General features: G+C 46.6%; 1 protein-coding gene across 3 annotated transcripts in view; it reads left to right on the forward strand.

The window, feature by feature from the left end:
- PRPSAP1 (phosphoribosyl pyrophosphate synthetase associated protein 1) overlaps nt 1–21,887 on the forward strand; it is a 53,690-nt gene extending 31,803 nt beyond the window's left edge. For all 3 annotated transcript variants that reach the window (XM_075349578.1, XM_075349579.1, XM_075349580.1), the window contains exons 9-11: nt 18,320–18,390; nt 18,485–18,631; nt 20,722–21,887. In XM_075349578.1, coding sequence (XP_075205693.1) covers nt 18,320–18,390; nt 18,485–18,631; nt 20,722–20,880 — 377 coding nt within the window. In that variant the 3' untranslated portion in view covers nt 20,881–21,887. The remainder of the gene's footprint in view (nt 1–18,319; nt 18,391–18,484; nt 18,632–20,721) is intronic.
- Nucleotides 21,888–23,158: the final 1,271 nt, after the last annotated feature.

Below are 23,158 nucleotides of genomic sequence, written 5' to 3' on the forward strand. Positions count from 1 at the left end.
GCGGTTCGTTCGGCCTCACAGCGACGTCACAGCAGTGTCACTAAACCGCCGCCCAATGCAAGCGGAGGGGCGGAGATGAGCGGGACGTAACATCCCGCCCACCTCCTTCCTTCCGCATTGTGGCCGGGACGCAGGTAAGGTGAGGTTCCTCATTCCTGCGGTGTCACACGGAGCGATGTGTGCTGCTGCAGGAACGAGGAACAACTTCGTTACTGCTGCAGTATCGATATTTGAGAATGGACCCCCATGTCACCGATGAGCGATTTTGCACGTTTTTGCGACAATGCAAAATCACTCATAGGTGTCAAGCATAACGGCATCGCTAAAGCGACCGGATGTGCGTCACAAAATCCGTGATCCCCCACAAGATCACTTGAGCGATGTCATAGCGTGTAAAGCCCGCTTAAGTCCGAACAAACGTTCCTAGGGAACATATCCGCCTCAACTAGGCAGGACAGAGGATCCCGACCTATTTGGGGAAAAAGGATGTCAGACATAACCAAGCAGAGCTCTGGATATACTAAAAACATTAAAGATAACCATAAACACCGGCAAAAGTATCAAATGCTTATGCAATACGGGCGATGAATAGACTTTAAGGCAACATATGAAAGTAATTTAATTTAAATAACTGTAAGTTGTATAGGTCATAAAGGCGTGCGCGGCCTCTGAGTCTATCTATGTCGGGTACCGAGGACGGCCTGCCCTACGACCCCGTTCTCCTCTCGAGGGTAGCTCCCTGTTGGACTCAGAAGGTGGATTTGGCCTGGAAGAGGTGATTCTTCCCCTGGGGACCCAAGGCTGGAGCAAAGAAGTTGGCCAAGCTGAAATAGAGATTGTAGGCAGACCCAGGCTCTCGGTGAATGCGGGGAAGTCCTCTGGGGAGCGTAGGACCCACCATCGTGAGTCCTTCTGTACCGATAATGAAAATGGGAATCCCTACCGGAATGGTAGACCCCGCTCTTTTAAGACATCCAGAAGGGGCTTAAGAGTAGCACGTTGGGCTAGGGTGTGCCTTGAGAGATCGGGCATTATGCGGATAGCAGAGCCATTGTATGATAGGTTCGTTTCTTCCTGGCTGCTTGCAGAATGGCCTCCTTTGCAGCAAAAAAATGCACCCTGCACACAACATCTCTTGGGTGGATGTCCTCTGGATCCGGGGGACGCAGAGCCCTGTGGGCTCTGTCAAGTTCAAGGGCGGTTCCTGGTGGCCTCTTTAGCAGATTATTAAAAATGGAACGGAGAACAGCAGTAATATCAGGAGCAGCAATTGATTCAGGGAGACCTCTAACACGTAGATTGTTCCTTCTGTTTCTGTTCTCCAAATCATCTACATGTTGTTGAAGGGCAAATAATTGCTTGGACTAATTCTGTACTGTCTCTTGGATAGAGTGAATAGAAACCTGAGAATTTGATTGCTGCTCAGCAAGGGTGTCAAACCTATGAGTAAGTGAGGAGAGTTCAGTCCGCAGTTGGGTAAATTCCTGTTTACACTCCGCCACCACTTGATTAGCCAGTGCAGCAATGTCATTCTTGGTGGGGATCGCTTGTAACAGTGACCGTAGAACTACCAAGGATGCCGGGCGATCCTCGCCCATCGAGGCAGCAGTGTGAGACATGTTGGAGTATGCACAAAAAGAGTCCTGTAGAGCTGGACCATATATCATTTTCTGTGTATTTTGGGGGTTGTTTATGCCTTCCCATGCCTGTGGCACGGCCGCAAGACGAAGTGGGGGAGACCCCAGCACCCTGGGCACTCTGTTCACGGGCATCAATGTACCCCTCTCAAGGTCTCCGTCTGGGCCTGTCAAGCTCTCAGCCCAGGAGGATCCCGTGGGCCAACTATCTGGGGAGTTGGGGGGTGCGTCCCTCTGAGGTATCCCCCAGGACTCATTAGCAGACACCAGAGATTCATATGGCCCCCCTCCTACCCCAGATTTCCCTGAGGGTTGTTTGACCCCTAGTAAGGGAGTGTGGCTGATGTTATTACCACCACCCCTTGCTTGGGCCCCTTTCACCAGGTCCCCCCATCGTCCCTGCACCTGAGACTTATATCCAGGCAGTCCTTCGGGGTTAGCTGCAGCTCCCTCCTCTCCCCCGTCCACAGCACCTGTATGTGGGGATGATGGCTCCTGCACTTCAGCTGCTCCGCGCGGCGCCTGCTTCTCCAGTGCCCGGGGCTGCAGCGGTGAGTCATCGCCTGGGCCCGAGCACACGTGCACCCCGCACTTGCAAGCCACAACCCCCCGTCTCCACTGGCGCCGGACGCGGGTAAGTTGTAAGGGCTCACTGGACCCAGCAGAGACGCAGCGGAGCACGAGGCAGGCGAGGCTGCGGCCGCATGTGTCCCGTCCTCCAGCACTGATCTGCAGGTCTGCTTCTCAGGTTTGCGGACGCTATCTTGGAATGGCGCAGCTGGGTGTACCGTTTCTCCCGTAGCGGTGTTTCCGCTGGTTCTCACCGCCGCCGTGAGTCCGTCGGTGATCCCCTCATACCACGGGGGGTCTTTGCTGCTTCACCCCTCCTCTGGGCCTGCAGGATTGCCACCTCCTCGGGCACCAGGACAGGGATCAGTTCAGGCTCTGCAGGCCGCAATTCCCGCCCCGGCTGTAATATTGTCCCAGGCTCCCGGGAGCTGGTGAGATAAGCCCCGATGTTACTCTAGGTTGCAGGAGGTCGTCCTGGGGTGCAGGGCTTATTTTTTTTGGTGGTAGATTTGCCCATTTTATAGGTAAAAAAAAGTTTTATGGGGGATTGTATAGAAGAGCTCCAGAAAACAATGTCCTCACTCAGCCATGTCCGGCTCCGCCCCCTATTTTTCTCCACTTTGACTACAACTAGAAATGGGAAACATTGAGAATCGTAAATGCTGTGGTTAGACAAGGAAACTTGGTGAAATAGATAAGACACATCATTCTTACTTTCCTTCAAAATCGGAGGATGTCCGCCTCAGAACTGGCAGCAAGCAGTGAGACCTATCTACACCCACCTACTGTTAGAAAAAGCCTGGGGAGAAGTGGTGTTCATGAAAGAATTGTCGTCATAAACCATACCTTGGAAATGGAAACATTGTCAGCTGGTATCTGGACTGATAAGTCAATATGTGAACAGAATGCAGTTTGTTTGCCGACAGACTGGAGAGCAGTACAATATTGAGTGTCTGTAGTAAGTGGTGAAGCATGGTGGAGGTTCCTTGTAAGTTCTGGGCTATGTTTCAGTTAATGGAATGGATTTGGTCAAGAATAATCATGTTCCTAATGCTAAGAAACACAAATTGATCCATATCCATCAGGGAGTCTTCTGAGTGGCTCCAAATTTATTCTGCAGCAGGACCACCCAAAACCTATAGCCAATGTCATTAAGAGCTATCTTTAGTGTGAGGAAGAACAAGGAGTCCTGGAAGTGATGATGTGGCCCCACAGAGTCCTGATCTCAACATAGACTGTGTGGGATTACATAAGAAAGATGCTTTTGCACAAGCCTATATCCACAGACCTGTGGTTAGTTCTCCAAGATTTTTGGAACAACGTTCCAGCCAAGTTTCTCCAAAAACTGTGTGCAAGTGCACGTAGAAGAATTGATGCTTTGATGGCAAATGTTGGTCACACCAAATGTTACTTTAAGGTTTCTCTTTTTTTTTTTCTTTTCCCCTTACTTTGCATTTTCATAACTGATAAAAAAAAAAATATTAACTCTTAAAGTATTTTTACTTTGTAGCATATTTTGCACAGTGCTATAATACTATTTTTTTTCTAAAACTGCCACAGTAGAGTAAAGATCTACCTGACTTTATCATCTGCTTGTAAAATTAGCTGTTTGCTGGAGATATTGGGAGCCAGATTGGCAGTTATGGCTATAGTGGCCATCAGATAGACAAAATCAGCATTTAAGAAGCCCCTGCAAGGGCTAACGTACCATAGGATTCTTTACAACTTGCTATGGTACACTTAAAATCCTGAACGTGCAAGTGTATATATGTATAAAAGTTTATTTAAAGTGTATAATGTAAGTTGTTAATCGCTTTACAACATGGATGGGCAGATTTACTATTCTAATTGCTCCTTTCCAAAGGGGTAACTTTAAGTCTATGTGCACCATTGCTTATTTGCTTCCTGTGCTTTTGATATTAGGCAAACGGCAGCCCCTGTATCCAGGCATTGAACTGCCAAGTATGGAAAATATTTTGCTGTTTGCTGTGCGTATGCTGGGTGCCTGTTCTGCGTGGGACTTGCCGTGCTTCATTTCTCACTGTGTGCTCTAACCCACCTATCACACTAATATAAGTCATCAGTGTGTCAAACACTGAGCTGCAGAAAAGCCTATTATAGTGCCAGGCTAAGGCCGTGCTGGCCTGACCAAAGATGAACATGAATGGAATAGGTCTCTAATATTTGCTCCTCAATGCAAGAATTCAAAACAGAAGAACCAGACGGTCCAAATGAGAAGGACAAAGAAATGAATATTGGAGTATTAAAAAGTAAAAAGGATAAGGCTAACTGTCTGTAAAAACATAACAGAATTAGGAGGTCCTATTCTTTTTATTTTTTTTTTTTTATTTTTTTTACAATTTATATATATATAATTATTCACACACACACACACACACACACACACACAGTCAGTCAATATGGCAGTTACAGTTGGCACCCTTGAAATTGTTCCAGAAAATGAAGTATTTCTCCCACAAATTATTGCTATTACACGTTTTGTTACACACATGTTTATTTCCTTTTTGTGTGTATTGGAGCAACACAAAAAAGACTGAGAAAAAAGGCCAAATTATAAATAATTTTACACAAAACCCCAAGAATGGGCCAGACAAAATTGTTGGTACCCTCAACTTAATATATAGCTGCATACCCTTTGGAATATATAACTGCAATCAATCGCTTCCTATTATTATTATTATTATTATTATTTATTTATAGAGCACCATTTATTCCATGGTGCTGTATATGAGAAGGGAGTTACATACAGAAAACATATACAAGTTACAATAGACAGACTGGTACAGAGGGAAAAGGACCCTGCCCTTGCGGGCTTACATTCTGTAGGATATTGGGGGAAGACAGTAGGTGGGGTGTAGGTTGGGCAGCAGCGAACTCCAGAAGACGGGATGCTCGGGAGAAGTCTTGGAGGTGGTTGCATGAGGAGCAAATGAGTCAGGAGGAGAGAAGCCGATCTTGGGAGGACCAGAGATTACGTGTTGGAGTGTAGCGGGAAATTAGTTCGGAGAGATACGGAGGAGACAGATTATGGATGGCTTTGTAGGTCAGTGTTAAGCCTGCTTTACACGTTGCAATTAGTTGTACAATCGCATTTGCGATGTGACACGCCCAGGTTGCATACGGGATCTTATGAGATTGCACGTAGGTCGTTCATTTGCTGTCACACGAGCGTTAGTAGTCTATGTTAAATTGATCAATTTTATGTGCGATCCTTTAGATCATGTGTTCTGTGACGTATGCATTGGGCACTTTTTTTTTTTTTTTTTTTTTTTTTTTTTTATTTATTGACTTGACAAGCATGTGTAATGTGTAGAGATGCGTTTTTACTATGTCATCTGCCATTCAGCTCTGCTACATGGCCGCTAACAGCAGACACAGACAGCCATGTAGCAGAGCTGAATGGCAGATGACAGCAGACACAGAAAGAGCCGCACTGTCAGAATGAACTCGGGTGAACCTCACCCGACTTCATTGTCATGCTGCGGCTCTGTCTGTGTCGCGTCCTGATTAGCGGTCACCAGTGAACACTCACCGGTGACCGCTAAACTCCTGAGTTTAGCAGCCCTCTCTCATATACTCACCGATCCCCGATCCCTGGCGCTGCACGGCATTCACACTGCTCCGGCGGCTTTTACTGTTTTGAAAAAGCCGGCCGCCCATTAAACAATCTCGTATTCCCTGCTTTCCCCGCCCACCGGCGCCTATGATTGGTTACAGTGAGACACGCCCCCACGCTGAGTGACAGGTGTCACACTGCACCCAATCACAGTAGCCGGTGGGCGTGTCTATACTGTGTAGTGAAATAAATAATTAAATAATTAAAAAAAACGGCGTGCGGTCCCCCCCAATTTTAAAACCAGCCAGATAAAGCCATACGGCTGAAGGCTGGTATTCTCAGGATGGGGAGCTCCACGTTATGGGGAGCCCCCCAGCCTAACAATATCAGCCAACAGCCGCCCAGAATTGCCGCATACATTAGATGCGACAGTTCTGGGACTGTACCCGGCTCTTCCCGATTTTGCCCTGGTGCGTTGGCAAATCGGGGTAATAAGGAGTTATTGGCAGCCCATAGCTGCCAATAAATCCTAGATTAATCATGTCAGGCGTCTCCACGAGATTCCTTCCATGATTAATCTGTAAATTACAGTAAAACACACACACCCGAAAAATCCTTTATTAGAAATAAAGAACACAAACATATACCCTGGTTAACCACTTTAATCAGCCCTAAAAAGCCCTCCATGTCCGGCGTACTCCAGGATGCTCCAGCGTCGCTTCGAGCGCAGCTGCATGGAGGTGACCGGAGCAGCAGAAGACACATCCGCTCCTGTCACCTCCACGCAGCTAATGAAGACAGCCGCGCGATCGGCTGAGCTGTCACTGAGGTTACCCGCTGTCACTGGATCCAGCGGTGGCCGCGGGTAACCTCAGTGACTGCTCAGCTGATCGCGCTACTCACCGCCGCTCCTCTCACCTCCACGCAGCAACTGAGGTGAGTAGCGCGATCAGCTGAGCAGTCACTGAGGTTACCCGCGGCCACCGCTGGATCCAGTGACAGCGGGTAACCTCAGTGACAGCTCAGCTGATCGCGCTATTGCATTCATTAGCTGCGTGGAGGTGACAGGAGCGGCGGTGTATTCTGCAGCTCCGGTCACCTCCATGCAGCTGCGCTGGAAGCGACGCTGGAGCATCCTGGATTACGCCGGACATGGAGGGCTTTTTTGGGCTGATTAACCCCTTCAGCCCCCAGCCTGTTTTCACCTTAAAGACCCGGCCATTTTTTGCAATTTTGACCAGTGTCACTTTGACAGGTTATAACTCTGGAACACTTCAACGGATCCTGGCGATTCTGAGATTGTTTTTTCGTGACATATTGTACTTCATGTCAGTGGTAAATTTAGGCAGATATGTTTTGCGTTTATTTGTGAAAATTTCGGAAATTTGGCGAAAATTTTGCAATTTTCAAAATTTGAAATTTTATGCCCATAAATCTGAGAGATATGTCACACAAAAAAGTTACTAAATAACATTTCCCACATGTCTACTTTACACCAGCGCAATTTTTGAAAAAAAAAAAAATTCCGTTAGGAAGTTAGAAGGGTTCAAAGTTCATCACCAATTTCTCATTTTTCCAACAAAATGTACAAAAAAAAATTTTTTAGGTACCACATCACATTTGGAGTGTTTTGAGAAACCTAGGCGACAGAAAATACCCAAAAGTGACCCAATTCTAAAATCTGCACCCCTCACTCTGCTCAAAACCACATCCAAGAAGTTTATTAACCCTTTAGGAGCTTCACAGCAACCAAAGCAATGTAGACGAAAAAATGAAAATTTTACTTTTTTAACACAAAAATGTTACTTTAGCCATAAAAATTAGTATTTTCACAAGGGTATCAGGAAAAATGCATCATAAAATGTATCGTGCATTTTCTCCTGAGTACGCAGATACCCCATATGTGGTGGAAATCAAATGTTTGGGCACACAGCAGGACTCGGAAGGCAAGGAGCGCCATTTGAATTTTTGAGTGCAAAATTAGCTGCACTCATTAGCGGACGCCATGTCGGGTTTGAAGACTCCCCGAGGTGCCTAAACAATGGAGCTCCCCCATAAGTGACCCCATTTTGGAAACTAGAGCCCTCAAATATTTTTTCTAGATGTTTTATGTGCACTTTGAACCCCTGGGGGCTTCACAGAAGTTTATAACGTTGAGCCGTGAAAAGAAAAAATTTTTTTTTTACCACAAAACTGTTGCTTCAACCAGGTAGCTTTTTTTATCACAAGGGTATCAGGAAAAAATGCACCATAAAATGTATTGTGCATTTTCTCCTGAGTACGCAGATACCCCATATGTGGTGGAAATCAAATGTTTGGGCGCACGGCAGGACTCGGAAGGCAAGGAGCGCCATTTCACAGCAAAATTGGTTGGAATTATTAGCGGACGCTATGTTGCGTTTGGAGACCCCCTGAAGTGCCTAAACAATGGAGCTCCCCCACAATTGACCCCATTTTGGAAACTAGACCCCTCATGGAATTTATCTAGCTGTTTAGGGAGCACTTTGAACCCCTGGAGGCTTCACAAACGTTTGTAATGTTGAGCCGTGAAAATATTTTATTTTTTTTACCACAAAATTGTTTTTTCAAACAGGTAGCTTTTTTTCCACAAGGGTATCAGGAAAAAATGCACCATAAAATGTATTGTGCAATTTCTCCTGAGTACGACGATACCTCATATGTGGTGGAAATCAATTGTTTGGGCGTACGGCGGGGCTCAGAAGAGAAGGAGCGCCATTTCACAGTAAAATTGATTGGAATTATTAGCAGACGCCATGTTTCATTTGGAGACCCCCTGAGGTGCCTAAACAATGGAGCTCCCCCACATGTGATCCCATTTTGGAAACTAGACCCCCCCCCCATACAAAAAAAATTAGTTTGGCGAAATAAAAAATACAGACATCAGTAGAAAAAAAAAAAAAAAATGAGCGCCTGCCAAGACCAGTGCCAAACGTGAGAGCAATGCACGAGTCTCGCATCGCATCATCCACTGCAGTCTGGAAGCGAGCAACTGCGCTGGATAATGCGATGCGAGAGGGCGGGGCGGCAGATGAGAAAGGGCGCAGCGGATGGAAGATGGGAAAGGGCGCAGCGGATGGAGGAGCGGCACAGGATGGGAAAGGGCGCAGCGGATGGATGATGGGAAATGGCGCAGCGGATGGAGGAGCGGCAGAGGATGGGGGGGGGGTGAGATGGGGATACCTACCTTACAGGATGGATCTAGGCAGCAGGATCACAGCAGACAGAAGAGGCAGCAGATGAAGGAGGCAACAGATCAAGGAGGGTGAGAGGGGGCAGTAGATGGAAAATGGGAGAGAGCAGGCAGCAGATCGGGGAGGGGGGCAGAGTCTGATGGGAGAGAGAGATGGCACATGTAGGGGAAGGGAGGGGGGCTTGCAGCACATGTAGGGGGAGGGAGGGGGGCTTGCAGCACATGTAGGGGGAGGGAGGGGGGCTTGCAGCACATGTAGGGGGAGGGAGGGGGGCTTGCAGCACATGTAGGGGGAGGGAGGGGGGCTTGCAGCACATGTAGGGGAAGGGAGGGGGGCTTGCAGCACATGTAGGGGAGGGAGGGGGGCTTGCAGCAATGTAGGGGGAGGAGGGGGGCTTGCAGCACGTAGGGGAAGGGAGGGGGGCTTGCAGCACATGTAGGGGAGGGAGGGGGGCTTGCAGCACATGTAGGGGGAGGGAGGGGGGCTTGCAGCACATGTAGGGGGAGGGAGGGGGGCTTGCAGCACATGTAGGGGGAGGGAGGGGGGCTTGCAGCACATGTAGGGGGAGGGGGGAGGGAGGGGGGCTTGCAGCACATGTAGGGGGAGGGGGGAGGGAGGGGGGCTTGCAGCACATGTAGGGGGGAGGGAGGGGGGCTTGCAGCACATGTAGGGGGAGGGTGGCTGGCTTGCAGCACATGTAGGGGGAGGGTGGCTTGCAGCACATGTAGGGGGGAGGGTGGCTTGCAGCACATGTGCTGTAAGCCAGCCATCCTCCCCCCACATGTGCTGCAAGCCAGCCAGCCACCCTCCCCCCACATGTGCTGCAAGCCAGCCAGCCACCCTCCCCCCACATGTGCTGCAAGCCAGCCACCCCTCCCCCCACATGTGCTGCAAGCCAGCCACCCTCCCCCCACGTGGGGGGAGGGTGGCTTGCAGCACATGGAGGGATAGGTGGTGTGGCGATGGAGAAGGGGCAGCCGATGAAGGAAGGCGGCGGCCGCCGCCGATCGGGGGCAGCAGCGGCTGAAAAAGGTGGGTGCGACGGCGGCGGGGACAGTGGCAAGCATGGCGGCGGGGACGGTGGTGGATCGGGAGCGGCGGCGGGGACGGCGGTGGATCGGGAGCGGCGGCGGAGACAGCGGTGCAGCGGGAGCATGGCGGCGGGGACGGCGGTGGATCGGGAGCGGCGGCGGAGACAGCAGTGCAGCGGGAGCATGGCGGCGGGGACGGCGGTGGATCGGGAGCGGCGGCGGAGACAGCGGTGAGCAGCGGGAGCATGGCGGCGGGGACGGCGGTGGATCGGGAGCGGCGGCGGAGACAGCGGTGCAGCGGGAGCATGGCGGCGGGGACGGCGGTGCAGCGGGAGCATGGCGGCGGGGACGGCGGTGCAGCGGGAGCATGGCGGCGGGGACGGCGGTGGATCGGGAGCGGCGGTGGAGACAGCGGTGCAGCGGGAGCATGTTGGCGGGGACGGCGGTGGATCGGGAGCTGCGGCGGAGACAGCGGTGCAGCGGGAGCATGGCGGCGGAGACAGCGGTGGAGCGGGAGCATGGCGGCGGAGACAGCGGTGCATCGGGAGCATGGCGGCGGGGACAGCGGTGAAGCGGCAGCAGCAGCGGGGCGATCGGAGACAGCGGCAGCAGCGGCGGGGCGATCAGAGACAGCGGCGGGGACAGCGGTGAAGCGGGAGCAGCGGCGGGGCGATCGGAGACAGCGGCGGTGAAGCGGGAGCAGCGGCGGGGCGATCGGAGACAGCGGCGGTGAAGCGGAAGCAGCGGCGGGGCGATCGGAGACAGCGGCGGTGAAGCGGGAGCAGCGGCGGGGACAGCGGTGAAGCGGGGAGCAGCGGCGGGGCGATCGGGGACAGGGGCGGGCGGCGGGGCGATCGGGGACAGGGGCAGGCGGCGGGGACAACAACTTACCGCTCTCCTCGGCTTCCAGGGACGGTCACAGGCCGCAGATCCACATTGATTGGAGAGAGCGGTCACAAGACCGGTCTCTCCAATCAGAGCTGGGGGCGGGTGAAGCATCGATCACCCAGCTCCAGCCAATGGCCAGTGCTACAGCAGCACTGATCAGGGCTGAATTTCAATGTTCCAGCCATTTTCAATGGCTGGAACATTACAGTGGCTGTAATTGGCTGAGCGGCGTTCGTCAGCCAATCACAGCCTCTGTAGGTTCGGGGAGGAGGCACCACCCCTCCTGAGGTCAGGCAGAGGTCCCCTCCTTCCCGAATCCACCGTTTAAGTAAATAAATTTCACTCCCCGGGGCTCCGGGACCGCGATTTCGCCAGGACGTACTGAGTACGTCATGGGTCCTTTAGCACCATGTCACCATGACGTACTCAGTACGTCCAAGGTCGTTAAGGGGTTAAAGTGGTTAACCAGGGTATATGTTTGTGTTTTTTATTTCTAATAAAGGATTTTTTCGGGTGTGTGTGTTTATTTACTGTAATTTACAGATTAATCATGGAAGGTGTCTCATAGACGCCTGACATGATTAATCTAGGACTTATTGGCAGCTATGGGCTGCCAATAACTCCTTATTACCCCGATTTGCCAACGCACCAGGGCAAATCGGGAAGAGCCGGGTACAGTCCCAGAACTGTCGCATCTAATGTATGCGGCAATTCTGGGCGGCTGCTGGCTGATATTGTTAGGCTGGGGGGCTCCCCATAACGTGGAGCTCCCCATCCTGAGAATACCAGCCTTCAGCTGTATGGCTTTATCTGGCTGGTTTTAAAATTGGGGGGGACCGCACGCCGTTTTTTTTTAATTATTTAATTATTTATTTCACTACACAGTATAGACACGCCCACCGGCTGCTGTGATTGGGTGCAGTGTAACACCTGTCACTCAGCGTGGGGGCGTGTCTCACTGTAACCAATCATAGGCGCCGGTGGGCGGGGATAGCAGGGAATACGAGATTGTTTAATGGGCGGCCGGCTTTTTCAAAACAGTAAAAGCCGCCGGAGCAGTGTGAATGCCGTGCAGCGCCGGGGATCGGGGATCAGTGAGTATATGAGAGAGGGGGATAGACTGACATGGACAGAGAGTGAGGGACAGAGATAGTGACCGACTGACAGAGATTAGTGAATGACAGACATTGTGAGGCGCTTCAGAACGCAGCTTTTCATCTGCGCTCTGAAGCGGACCTTTTTTAAGCTGCGGTGCAGAGCGCACACCTGCGCACATAGCATCAGACACCAAAATCGTATTAGGGATGTCACACGTTACAATTGACTAGGTTCGTGCAACAAAACGCTCAATTCTAGACAAAGATACGATGTGATTGCGATCAACGGTTTTGCGTTCAATCCTGATCGCACGTAGATGTCACACGCAGATACCTCACAAACGATGCCGGATGTGCGTCACTTACAACTTGACCCCAACGACGGATTGTGAGATATATTGAAGCGTGTGTAGCGGGCTTTAGTAGTTTGAATTGGATACAGTGGAGGATAGGGAGCCAATGGAGGGACTTGCAGAGGGGAGAAGTGGGGTGGTATTGAGGAGAGAGGTGGATCAGTCAGCAGCAGAGTTAAGGTAGGACTGTAGAGATGCAAGAGTGTTAGCAGGGAGGTCACAGAGGAGGATGTTGCAGTAATCGAGGTGGGAGATTATGAGGGCATGCACTAGCATTTTTGTAGAATGAGAATTGAGGAAAGGACGGAGCAACAAGCTTCTTACACCTCTCATCTGGAATTTTGGATCACTCTTCTTTTGCAAATTGCTACAGGCCTCTCATATGTGAAGGAGCCTTCTCCCAACAGCAATTTTAAGATCTCTCCACAGGTGTTCAATAGGATTTAGATCCGGACTCATTGCTGGTCTCTTCACTATTCTCCAGCATTTTGTTTCCATCCATTTATGGGTGCTTCTTGAAGTACGTTTGGAGTTATTATCTTGCTGGCAGTATCAATCTAACCAGGCACTACTATCTGGTAAAAAGTGAAGTTTATTTATGAACGACAGGTAGTCCAGAAACGAGACGTTTCGATCCTAGATCAGACCTTCATCAGTTAGAACCTGCCGCTGGTGAGAAGCTGCCTCAATGTGGTGCTCGGGGTAGACCGCTGGTTGTGATGGGCGCCCTTCAATATTCACTTATTATACCACATACGAGTGCCTGGTTATATTGATACTTGCACTATGGGTTTGTACGCTACCAATGCACCCAAACTTAGAAGTGCCATGCTTTGTATAATATCAATTGTCCTGCTGGAAGACCCATGAGGCAAACCCAGCTTTCTGACACTGGGCACTACATTGTGACCCAAAACCTTTTTGGTGATCTTCAGATTTCATGATACCTTGCATACTGTCAAGGCACCCAGTGCCAGAGGAAGCAAAAGAATCCCAAAGCACATCTGAAAGTCCACCATATGTGACTGCAGGTACTGTTCTTTTCTTTGTAGGCTTCATTCCAGTTTCCAATTTCAGTAAACAGTGTAATGATTTGCTTTACCAAAAAGCTCAATCTTGGTCTCACCTGTCCTTAAGACGCTTTACCAGAAGTATTTTTGGCTTACCCACGTACATTTTGTCAATCTGCAGTCTAGCTTTTATTTCCCTTTTTATGTCTGTATCAGCAGTCAGGTCTTCCTGGGTCTCCTGCCATAGCGTTTCATATCATTCACATGACGACGCATAGTTCACACTGCCCCTGAGCCTGTAGGACAGCTTGATTTCTTTGGAACTTGATTGGGATTGCTTATTCACCATCCAGACTTTTCTGTGTTGCAATCAATTTTTCTCTGCTGTCTGTGTCTAGGGAGGTTACCTACCGCTTCATGGTTTGTAAACTTCTTGATTTATGTTGTGCACCGTAGACAAAGGACTATCAAGATTTCTGGAGATGGACTTGTAACTTTGAGATTTATTGATACTTTTTAACAATTTTTGGTTCTAAAGTCCTCACTGTTTTCTTCTCCTCTTCCTGTTCTCCATGCATAGTGTGGCACACACAGACACACAATGCAAACATTGAGTCAACATCTCCTCTTTTTATCTGGTTTCAGGTATGATTTTCATATTGCCCACACCTATTACTTGTCACAGGGGAGCTTGAATGAGTATCACATGCTTTAAACTAAATTGTTTACCTACAATTTTGGAAAGGTTTGGTTTTTTTTTTCTGGCCCATTTTTGGAGTTTTGTTTTGATATAATTTCCAATTTGACTTTTTTTTGTGTTATTCCAATACACACCAAGGAAATAAAGATTTGGATATCAAAGCAATAATTTTGTGGATTTTTTCATATCCTGGAACAAAATCAAGGGTGCCAAGACTTTTGGCGCTAATTTGATATACTGTATATATTATATATCTCAAGCCATCCACTTGAGACTTAGGAGCTGGATGTTAAATAATGAAATAAATATAATATATACTTTTTTGTTTATTATTATTTAACATCCAACATGTATATCTCTAGCAGATGGATTGTATATAGCGTGTGTATGTATGTGTGTGTGTGTGTGTGTGTGCGTGTGTGTGTGTATAGATAGATAGACACATACATACCATACATACACACACACACACAATATATATATATATATATATATATGTATGTATGTATGTATGTATGTATATGTATATGTATATGTATGTGTGTGTGTGTATATACAGTGCCTACAAGTAGTATTCAACCCCCTGCAGATTTAGCAGGTTTACACATTCGGAATTAACTTGGCATTGTGACATTTGGACTGTAGATCAGTCTGGAAGTGTGAAATGCACTGCAGCAAAAAAGAATGTTATTTGTTTTTTTCTTTTGTTTTTTTTTTTAAATTGTGAAAAGTTTATTCAGAGGGTCATTTATTATTCAACCCCTCAAACCACCAGAATTCTGTTTGGTTCCCCTAAAGTATTAAGAAGTATTTCAGGCACAAAGAACAATGAGCTTCACATGTTTGGATTAATTATCTCTTTTTCCAGCCTTTTCTGACTAATTAAGACCCTCCCCAAACTTGTGAACAGCACTCATACATGGTCAACATGGGAAAGACACAGGAGCATTCCAAGGCCATCAGAGACAAGATAAGGAGGGTCACAAGGCTGGTAAGGGGTACAAAACCCTTTCCAAGGAGTTGGGCCTACCTGTCTCCACTGTTGGGAGCATCATCCGGAAGTGGAAGGCTTATGGAACTACTGTTAGCCTTCCACGGCCTGGACAGCCTTTGAAAGTTTCCTCCCGTGCCGAGGCCAGGCTTGTCCGAAGAGTCAAGGCTAACCCAAGGACAACAAGGAAGGAGCTCCGGGAAGATCTCATGGCAGTGGGGATATTGGTTTCAGTCAATACCATAAGTAACGTACTCCACCGCAATGGTCTCCGTTCCAGACGAGCCCGTAAGGTACCTTTTACTTTCAAAGCGTTATGTCAAGGCTCGTCTACAGTTTGCTCATGATCACTTCGAGGACACTGAGACAGACTGGTTCAAGGTTCTCTGGTCTGATGAGACCAAGATCGAGATCTTTGGTGCCAACCACACCCGTGACGTTTGGAGACTGGATGGTACTGCATACGACCCCAAGAATACCATCCCTACAGTCAAGCATGGTGGTGGCAGCATCATGCTGTGGGGCTGTTTCTCGGCCAAGGGGCCTGGCCATCTGGTCCGCATCCATGGGAAGATGGATAGCATGGCCTACCTGTAGATTTTGGCCAAGAACCTCCGCTCCTCCATCAAGGATCTTAAGATGGGTCGTCATTTCATCTTCCAACAAGACAACGACCCAAAGCACACAGCCAAGAAAACCAAGGCCTGGTTCAAGAGGGAAAAAATCAAGGTGTTGCAGTGGCCTAGTCAGTCTCCTGACCTTAACCCAATTGAAAACTTGTGGAAGGAGCTCAAGATTAAAGTCCACATGAGACACCCAAAGAACCTAGATAACTTGGAGAAGATCTCCATGGAGGAGTGGGCCAAGATAACTCCAGACACCTGTGCCGGCCTGATCAGGTCTTATAAAAGACGATTATTAGCTGTTATTGCAAACAAGGGTTATTCCACAAAATATTAAACCTAGGGGTTGAATAATAATTGACCCACACTTTTATGTTGAAAATGTATTAAAATTTAACTGAGCAATATAACTTGTTGGTTTGTAAGATTTATGCATCTGTTAATAAATCCTGCTCTTGTTTGAAGTTTGGAGAAAGACGAGTAGAACTGCTTCGCAATATATGTTTTTTTATTCTATATTATTATCTTACTTTATAAAAGTTGGTAGACAAAAACACAAAACACATATATGATGTAAATACAATAATGGAGAAAAAAGAGGCAAAGAGGAGGGATGTTAAAAATGGGTGACTCACTGCGCACGCGCGGGCGCCATGGAGACGCGTCCCCGCTCCCGCGCGTGCGCTGGGGTTATGACGGTGTGTGGAGGTTTCCGGATCCCGGGGATGCCATACGCGCATGCGCCGGCAACATCCTTTGATAGGATACAGCTGATCCGAGGGACTGAGCGGCTATTTAAACCAGCCGATTCAGTATGATCAGTCACTCCCTGATGAAGCAACCGCGCACAAGCTAGGTTTTCTGTGAAACGTACGTCGGAGTTTCTGGGGGATTTAACCCTTCCACACCTGACCAAGCCTTCCTGACTGGACTTACACTCACTGATTGCACAGTGTGGTATGTACGGGGCCTCCGCCTATGTCTGTGTTTCCTTTACTGCAGTAGTATGAGGTAACTTCCTTTTAATGCTGATCCAGTGTATTCACACATGATCAGTAGTAAGGGACACTGGAATTGGCGGAACTCCATTCATAACCACCTCATTGTCATGGTTTATATGCCTATTAAGCTGAATGAACGTACATGTGATTTTCACATTAGGTGATAAATGCCGTACTGATATATAGCCAGCCTGGCAGACCCCCTTTACACCCTTTGTTTTATATATGTAAAATGGGCTACTTACCAATGGTGCCTGCTGATGGTGTGGTTATAGGCTTGATGAAATAAATGTACACATGTGCGTTTTTTTTGCTCTGGGCATTTTAGAGGTTATATTGGACACATAACTGGCATAGATAGATTTTTTTATGCCCTTCTGTTTCATCCTCTCCTGTGTGAGATTGCTGCACTGTTGTAATCACATATAGGTGCGATACTCATACATGATAGCACACAGAAAAGGGGCTTGTCAGCATTATTGTTCATTTTGTCTGATATAGCCTCTGTGACAATATTATGGTATTATGATAGTATTTTTACAATTATTCATGAAGGTTTTGTCTGTGCCTCTTTTTTAACATCCCTCCTCTTTGCCTCTTTTTTCTCCATTATTGTATTTACATCATATATGTGTTTTGTGTTTTTGTCTACCAACTTTTATAAAGTAAGATAATAATATAGAATAAAAAAACATATATTGCGAAGCAGTTCTACTCGTCTTTCTCCTGTTTTCATTTCTACCCTTGAGTAGCTCTGACACGCAATGCAGCATCCCAAGTGAGGGGCAGCTGCTGTGTGTCTCTTATGTAATTTTGGACTCTATGTATCTAACTCTTGTTTGAAGTTTGCAGGCTCTAACTTATTTGCATCTAATCAAACCTGCTAAATCTGCAGGGGGTTGAATACTACTTGTAGGCACTGTGTGTGTATATATAATATATATATATATATAATATATATATATATATATATATATATATATATGTATTATACATACATACATACATACATACATACATACATACATACATACATAAGCTAACAGGGAAGAGGAGCCTCAAACCGTTCTAAAAAGCCATGGCAAACACAGCGAGAACTGGCCTACAGAATATCTGAGGGTCGGACATAACTGAATGGCTAGAGTAAAGGCCCTGTCACACACAGAGATAAATCTGCGGCAGAGCTGTGGTTGCAGTGAAATTGTGGACAATCAGTGCCAGGTTTGTGGTTGTGTACAAATGGAACATGTCCATGATTTCACTGCAACCACAGATCTGCCAAACATTTATCTCTGTGTGTGACGGGGCCTTAAGATTTATATATTGGTGGTCTGAGTTTTACGAGGAAAAAAATAATCCGATTGTTTTAGTCCCAGGATTCCCTGTATAATGTATAGCTTATTGGTCACCAGCACTATTTTCCCTGACAAGTGTTACCTGTATCTAGTCTGCATAGACACAATTGTTTGGAGGATTAGGGCACACTAGGAATTAATGCTCAGTCCTGCCCTCTGCCCAGCATGCTCCTATGGCAGATTTCCGCTAACATTTCTGCTCTCATTGGCTGGGTTTTGCATGTTCAATGTCCTATTGCTTTAATTAACAGTTTCTTTCCCTGTTTCAATAAAGTGATGATAGCCAAGGAAAAGCCACCAATCAGCGTGGTGGGAGATGTGGGTGGACGGATCGCCATCATAGTGGTAAGAGTACCTTCCAATTTCTATACTTGGCCATACCTTTTTTCCTGACAACTTTCTGATCTTAAACCTTTTTTGTGTATGTGCTTGACTTCAGGATGACATCATAGATGAAGTGGAAAGCTTTGTAGCTGCCGCCGAGATTCTCAAGGAACGTGGGGCATACAAAATTTTTGTGATGGCCACTCATGGTATCTTGTCTGCAGATGCTCCTAGCCTTATTGAAGACTCCTTAATTGATGAGGTCAGTGCAAGATGTGGCGACCATGTCCATCTCGTGTAAGGCATACACTGGAGATCAAAATTAGAGAACAATGTATGTTTTTTCCCGAAATAATGTAATCTACATTGATCAACATTTGAAGGTTTTTTTTGTAAGGGTACACCATGCCACTAGAACAGTGTTTTACAAAAGATCCAAAGTTTATCAACATAAAACCTTTATTTTGCCCAAAAATGATGATCATAAATAGAGAACAGCCATGACTGTAGCACAGAGGAAGATTATAACAAAACTTTATGAAGGTAACAACCGCCACCAATCAGTAGGAAGTGTACAGGCCTTTGCTATTAATGACTTCAGCACATTTGCAGCCACAGGACATCACTAGTCTCTCACACTGCTCTGGTGTGATTTTTGTCCACTCTTCTTCCAGTCTTCTTCCACAGTTCTTTGACTGTTGTTTGTTTCTTGGCCATAACTTTATCTCTAGGGATTTTCCAGAGGTTTTCTATTGGGTTTAGATCAGGACTCTGGGCTGGCCATTTCATTGTTTCAATGTTTTCTGTTTCAGCAAACTGCTTTCCCCGTTTTGTTGTGTGACGGGGCATTGGCTAGCATGAAAATTGCTGGCTGATTGAGTGATGAACACAAGTAAGGAACCTCGTGTTGTTGAAGAAGGTTCTGATCCACACTTGCATTCACTCTGCCACGTAACGGTATGAGATGTCCAACTCTTGCTGCAGAAAACATTCCCCAAACCATGACACTTCCTCCACCACCTTTCACTGACTTCCTAACACACTTTTGGATCAGTCTTTTTCCAGTTTGTCAACAAACTCAATGTTTCCCATCAGACCCAAATAAATTACATTTTGCTTTCATCACTAAAATGAACTGTGGACCACTTCTCTTCTGTCAACACAACATGCTCCTCACCAAAAGTGAGTCTAGCCTTTTGATTCTTTCTGCTAATGATAGGTTTTGTTACTGCAAAGTGGGTTTTCAGTCCAAATGCTCTTAAACGTTGACACTGTATGGTGAGGCAGATCCTTACCCTGTTCAGTACTGAAGTGGCGAGCAATTTCAGCTGCAGCGCTGAAATTCTTACCCATGGAGATTCTCCACATTATCCTGTCCTCTCTTGCATTTGTCTTTCGAGGGCGTCCAGTCTTGGGAGACTTGAAAGCATTTGTGATGTTGTAAAGATGCAATATTCTCAAAATTAAATACTTGGAACGACCAACTTGTATTGCTATGGCTGATAGGGTCATCGCTTTGACCTTCATTTGGACAACCTGCTGCCGGAGGGTTTCAGTCACTTTGGAATGGCACAACATTGTTGCAAAGTCAGTGCAAACTGGAAAGTTAGGCTGTCAGTTACATAGGGTTTGTCAGATAATTAGGGAAATTCGTGCCAGATTAACACCAATAACTTGCAGGCATCTGAAATTGTTCTCTAATTTTGATCCGTGTTCTTTTTTTATTTATCTCATTTACATTATTATTATGTGATTAAGAAAAAAATCAATTTATGAAATAAGCTTAAATACTGCTAGTTTCCTCATGTTAGGATATAATCACATAGGACTACACAATGATATGACCGCAAGATTTAGGAAATTGTGTGTTGTCTAATTTTGATCTCCAGTGTATGCTTACAATCGGTGATGTATATTTGCTTAATTTTTAGACAGTCATCTGACTGTGGGGGTTGGGTTGAGCATAGCGCACGCTTAGCATTTTTTCGGAAACAAAATGGAAAACTTGAGAAAAAATTTTTCTTCCCAAAGGTGCTTTTTTATTTATGTGCTCTAACAAAAAAATAGATGTAGGACATGTTGTTCAATCAACGTTTCGGCTAGTAACGTTTTCCAAGATAAACATGTCAGTTGTTCATAGCGCTAGTTTTCCATTTTTTTTCTTATTGAGTGCCGAAGTTTAACTTTGAGCTTTTTCTGCAATGTCACGGCCCCTTCCAACAGGATCTGACTTTTCTCACCAATCTTAAAGATAGACCATTAATATTATAGTTCGTGTAGACCCCATTGCTGAATGAAATGATTGTGAATGCAAAACATCACCTCTTACTACTCTACTCTGTGTTTCCCAAGGTTGTGGTGACAAACACCGTTCCCCATGAGGTACAGAAACTACAGTGCTCAAAGATCAAAACCGTGGACATCAGCCTGATTCTTTCCGAAGCAATCCGTCGGATCCACAATGGAGAGTCCATGTCTTACCTCTTCCGCAACATCGCAATGGATGATTGAAGGGTTCTACCCACCTTATCAGTCAAGTGCTGGATATGTGCCAGTCACAAGTGGGTGGAACTCCACGTGCAGAGAAGGGTAGACACCGATTGGGGAATCCCATCCTTTTTTGCATTCACACTACAGGCACTGCCACTTTACTGTTTGGGATGAGGGGAACCCTGCATTAGCTATCTCTCTTTTTGTGGATGAGAATGGGGATACACCTGAATTGGGGGTTTTGAAAGGATATATAGCTTGGGTTGGGAGATTCCCTTCAGTCCTTCAAGAACTGAATACATTAAAGGGGCCGTCCCACCGTTGACATTTATCACCTATCCACAAGACAGATTATCAGTCTGATCGCCAGGGCACCACCAATGAAGGGGGAACTCCAGTTCTGGTAGATTGGTGGGGCCCCACCAGTTATCCATATTATAATAGGTGATCCATTTCAGTCATGGGAAAACCCCTTTAACCCTTTTTGTTTCCTTTCGGAAGCAGATGTTTTGAGCCTTTTAACAACAAAGATGGTGGTCTTATTGAGATAAACCGAAACAACCTAACTGCTGCCATAAGAGGCAGAAGTATTACTGAGCAATACAGACTGGCACAATCGAAATATATACTAACATAGATAAGCCAGGGCTACGATAATGACCTGCAAAGTGGTTCCAGTAATGACCAAATTGTGCGCGTTGTCCAGCCACGGGATGACTTTGCTGGGCAGTAGGCCGAGAGCGTCTATGGTCCCAGCCCAGCCCTAGCTGTACCATTAATTGACAGCGTGAGCATGCCCCTGAAACAGACATGCAGCCATGTCATTAGCACGTAACGGTCTGCGTGTATACCATATCAAAAATCTATGGTGTGTACCTACTTACAAATGTGCATGAATATATACATGAAAAACAATGTAAATAGTTAGATGACTAAATATGAAAACTGCAAATGTTTAGATGGCTGTGCTGTTAAATCATCAAGCGCTTTCACTTAATTCTGATAAATGCAGATGTCGGGGGCTTTTATTTGATGGGCAATTCTTAAGACCGCCAGCGATTAGCAGAATAAAGAGGACAACCATCTAACCCTGAGCTGCAGTACCAGGTACGGCCACATCCGTATGTGTGGCAGTGTGCCTGCATAAACAAAAAGGATGCCTCATAGTATAGCCCAGCATTATGGGTCTAAGTAGCAGGATCCCCCACCATTCATTCACTGATGGCCTGTGCTAGGAAACTAAAACATCTATCATTCATATACTTGTCCTGTCTTCATAGCATTGTGACTGGGAGAGCTGAGGATCTGGCTATGCTGTTGGCTATCACCGGGCGTCCCAAAAACCGACATAACTAAACTATTGCTAAATCTAATAGTATGTAAACTGTGAGTGACAACCCGTCAACAGATCCTCAGAGTGAGTTATTATGGGATTGCAGATTCCTGAATATATCCTTTACCCCACCCCTCCACTGTCTTTAATACCCTTTGCCCTTAAAGGGGTTGACCACTATCCCCTTATTAATAGATCTATTAATGTTAAAAAAGAAAACTGATACTATCTGGACTGATGCCGTGTCCACTGCTGGGATCAATGTACTGGAGGGGGTGGGGGAGTGTGTTATAAAGCGCTGCAGCCAAATTCTATATGCTGATCAGCTGCAGTGGTCACATAACGCCCCTGCCAAATGTAGTATCAATTCGGGTCTTTTTCACCTCCCTGAGTCCATTAATAAAGGGCTGTTCAGCAGTGGATAACCTGTTTAAGGGTATGTTCACACAACATTTTTGGAGGCAGAAAAATCTGACTTATCTACAGTTGCCCAACTCAGTATCCATGTGGTTGTTTTAATGAGTTTTTTTTTTGTTGGTGTTTTTAATGCGGTTTTAAAGCCATTATAACTTTGAATCCTTAATTTCAGACTCCCTCCATGGTCCTGGCACCTTTTCTTCCAGGTTTGTTCAGACACAGGCGCTTCCCTTCTTCCCTGTGTGTCAGCATGCAGTGAAGAGGGCTGGCTGTCTAACTGTTTATGAGCAAAGCCAGCCCTCTTCTTTATCACAGCGGATCAGGGATGAGGAAGAGAGCAGGCTGTCTGTTTGAGCAAAGCCAGCCCCCTTCTTTATTCTTTATCACAGCGGATCAGGGATGAGGAAGAGAGCTGGCTGTCTGTTTGAGCAAAGCCAGCCCCCTTCTTTATTCTTTATCACAGCGGATCAGGGATGAGGAAGAGAGCTGGCTGTCTGTTTGAGCAAAGCCAGCCCCCTTCTTTATTCTTTATCACAGCGGATCAGGGAT

The sequence above is a fragment of the Anomaloglossus baeobatrachus genome, chromosome 5 (genome assembly GCF_048569485.1).
Source record: "Anomaloglossus baeobatrachus isolate aAnoBae1 chromosome 5, aAnoBae1.hap1, whole genome shotgun sequence".
NCBI lineage: Eukaryota > Metazoa > Chordata > Amphibia > Anura > Aromobatidae > Anomaloglossus > Anomaloglossus baeobatrachus.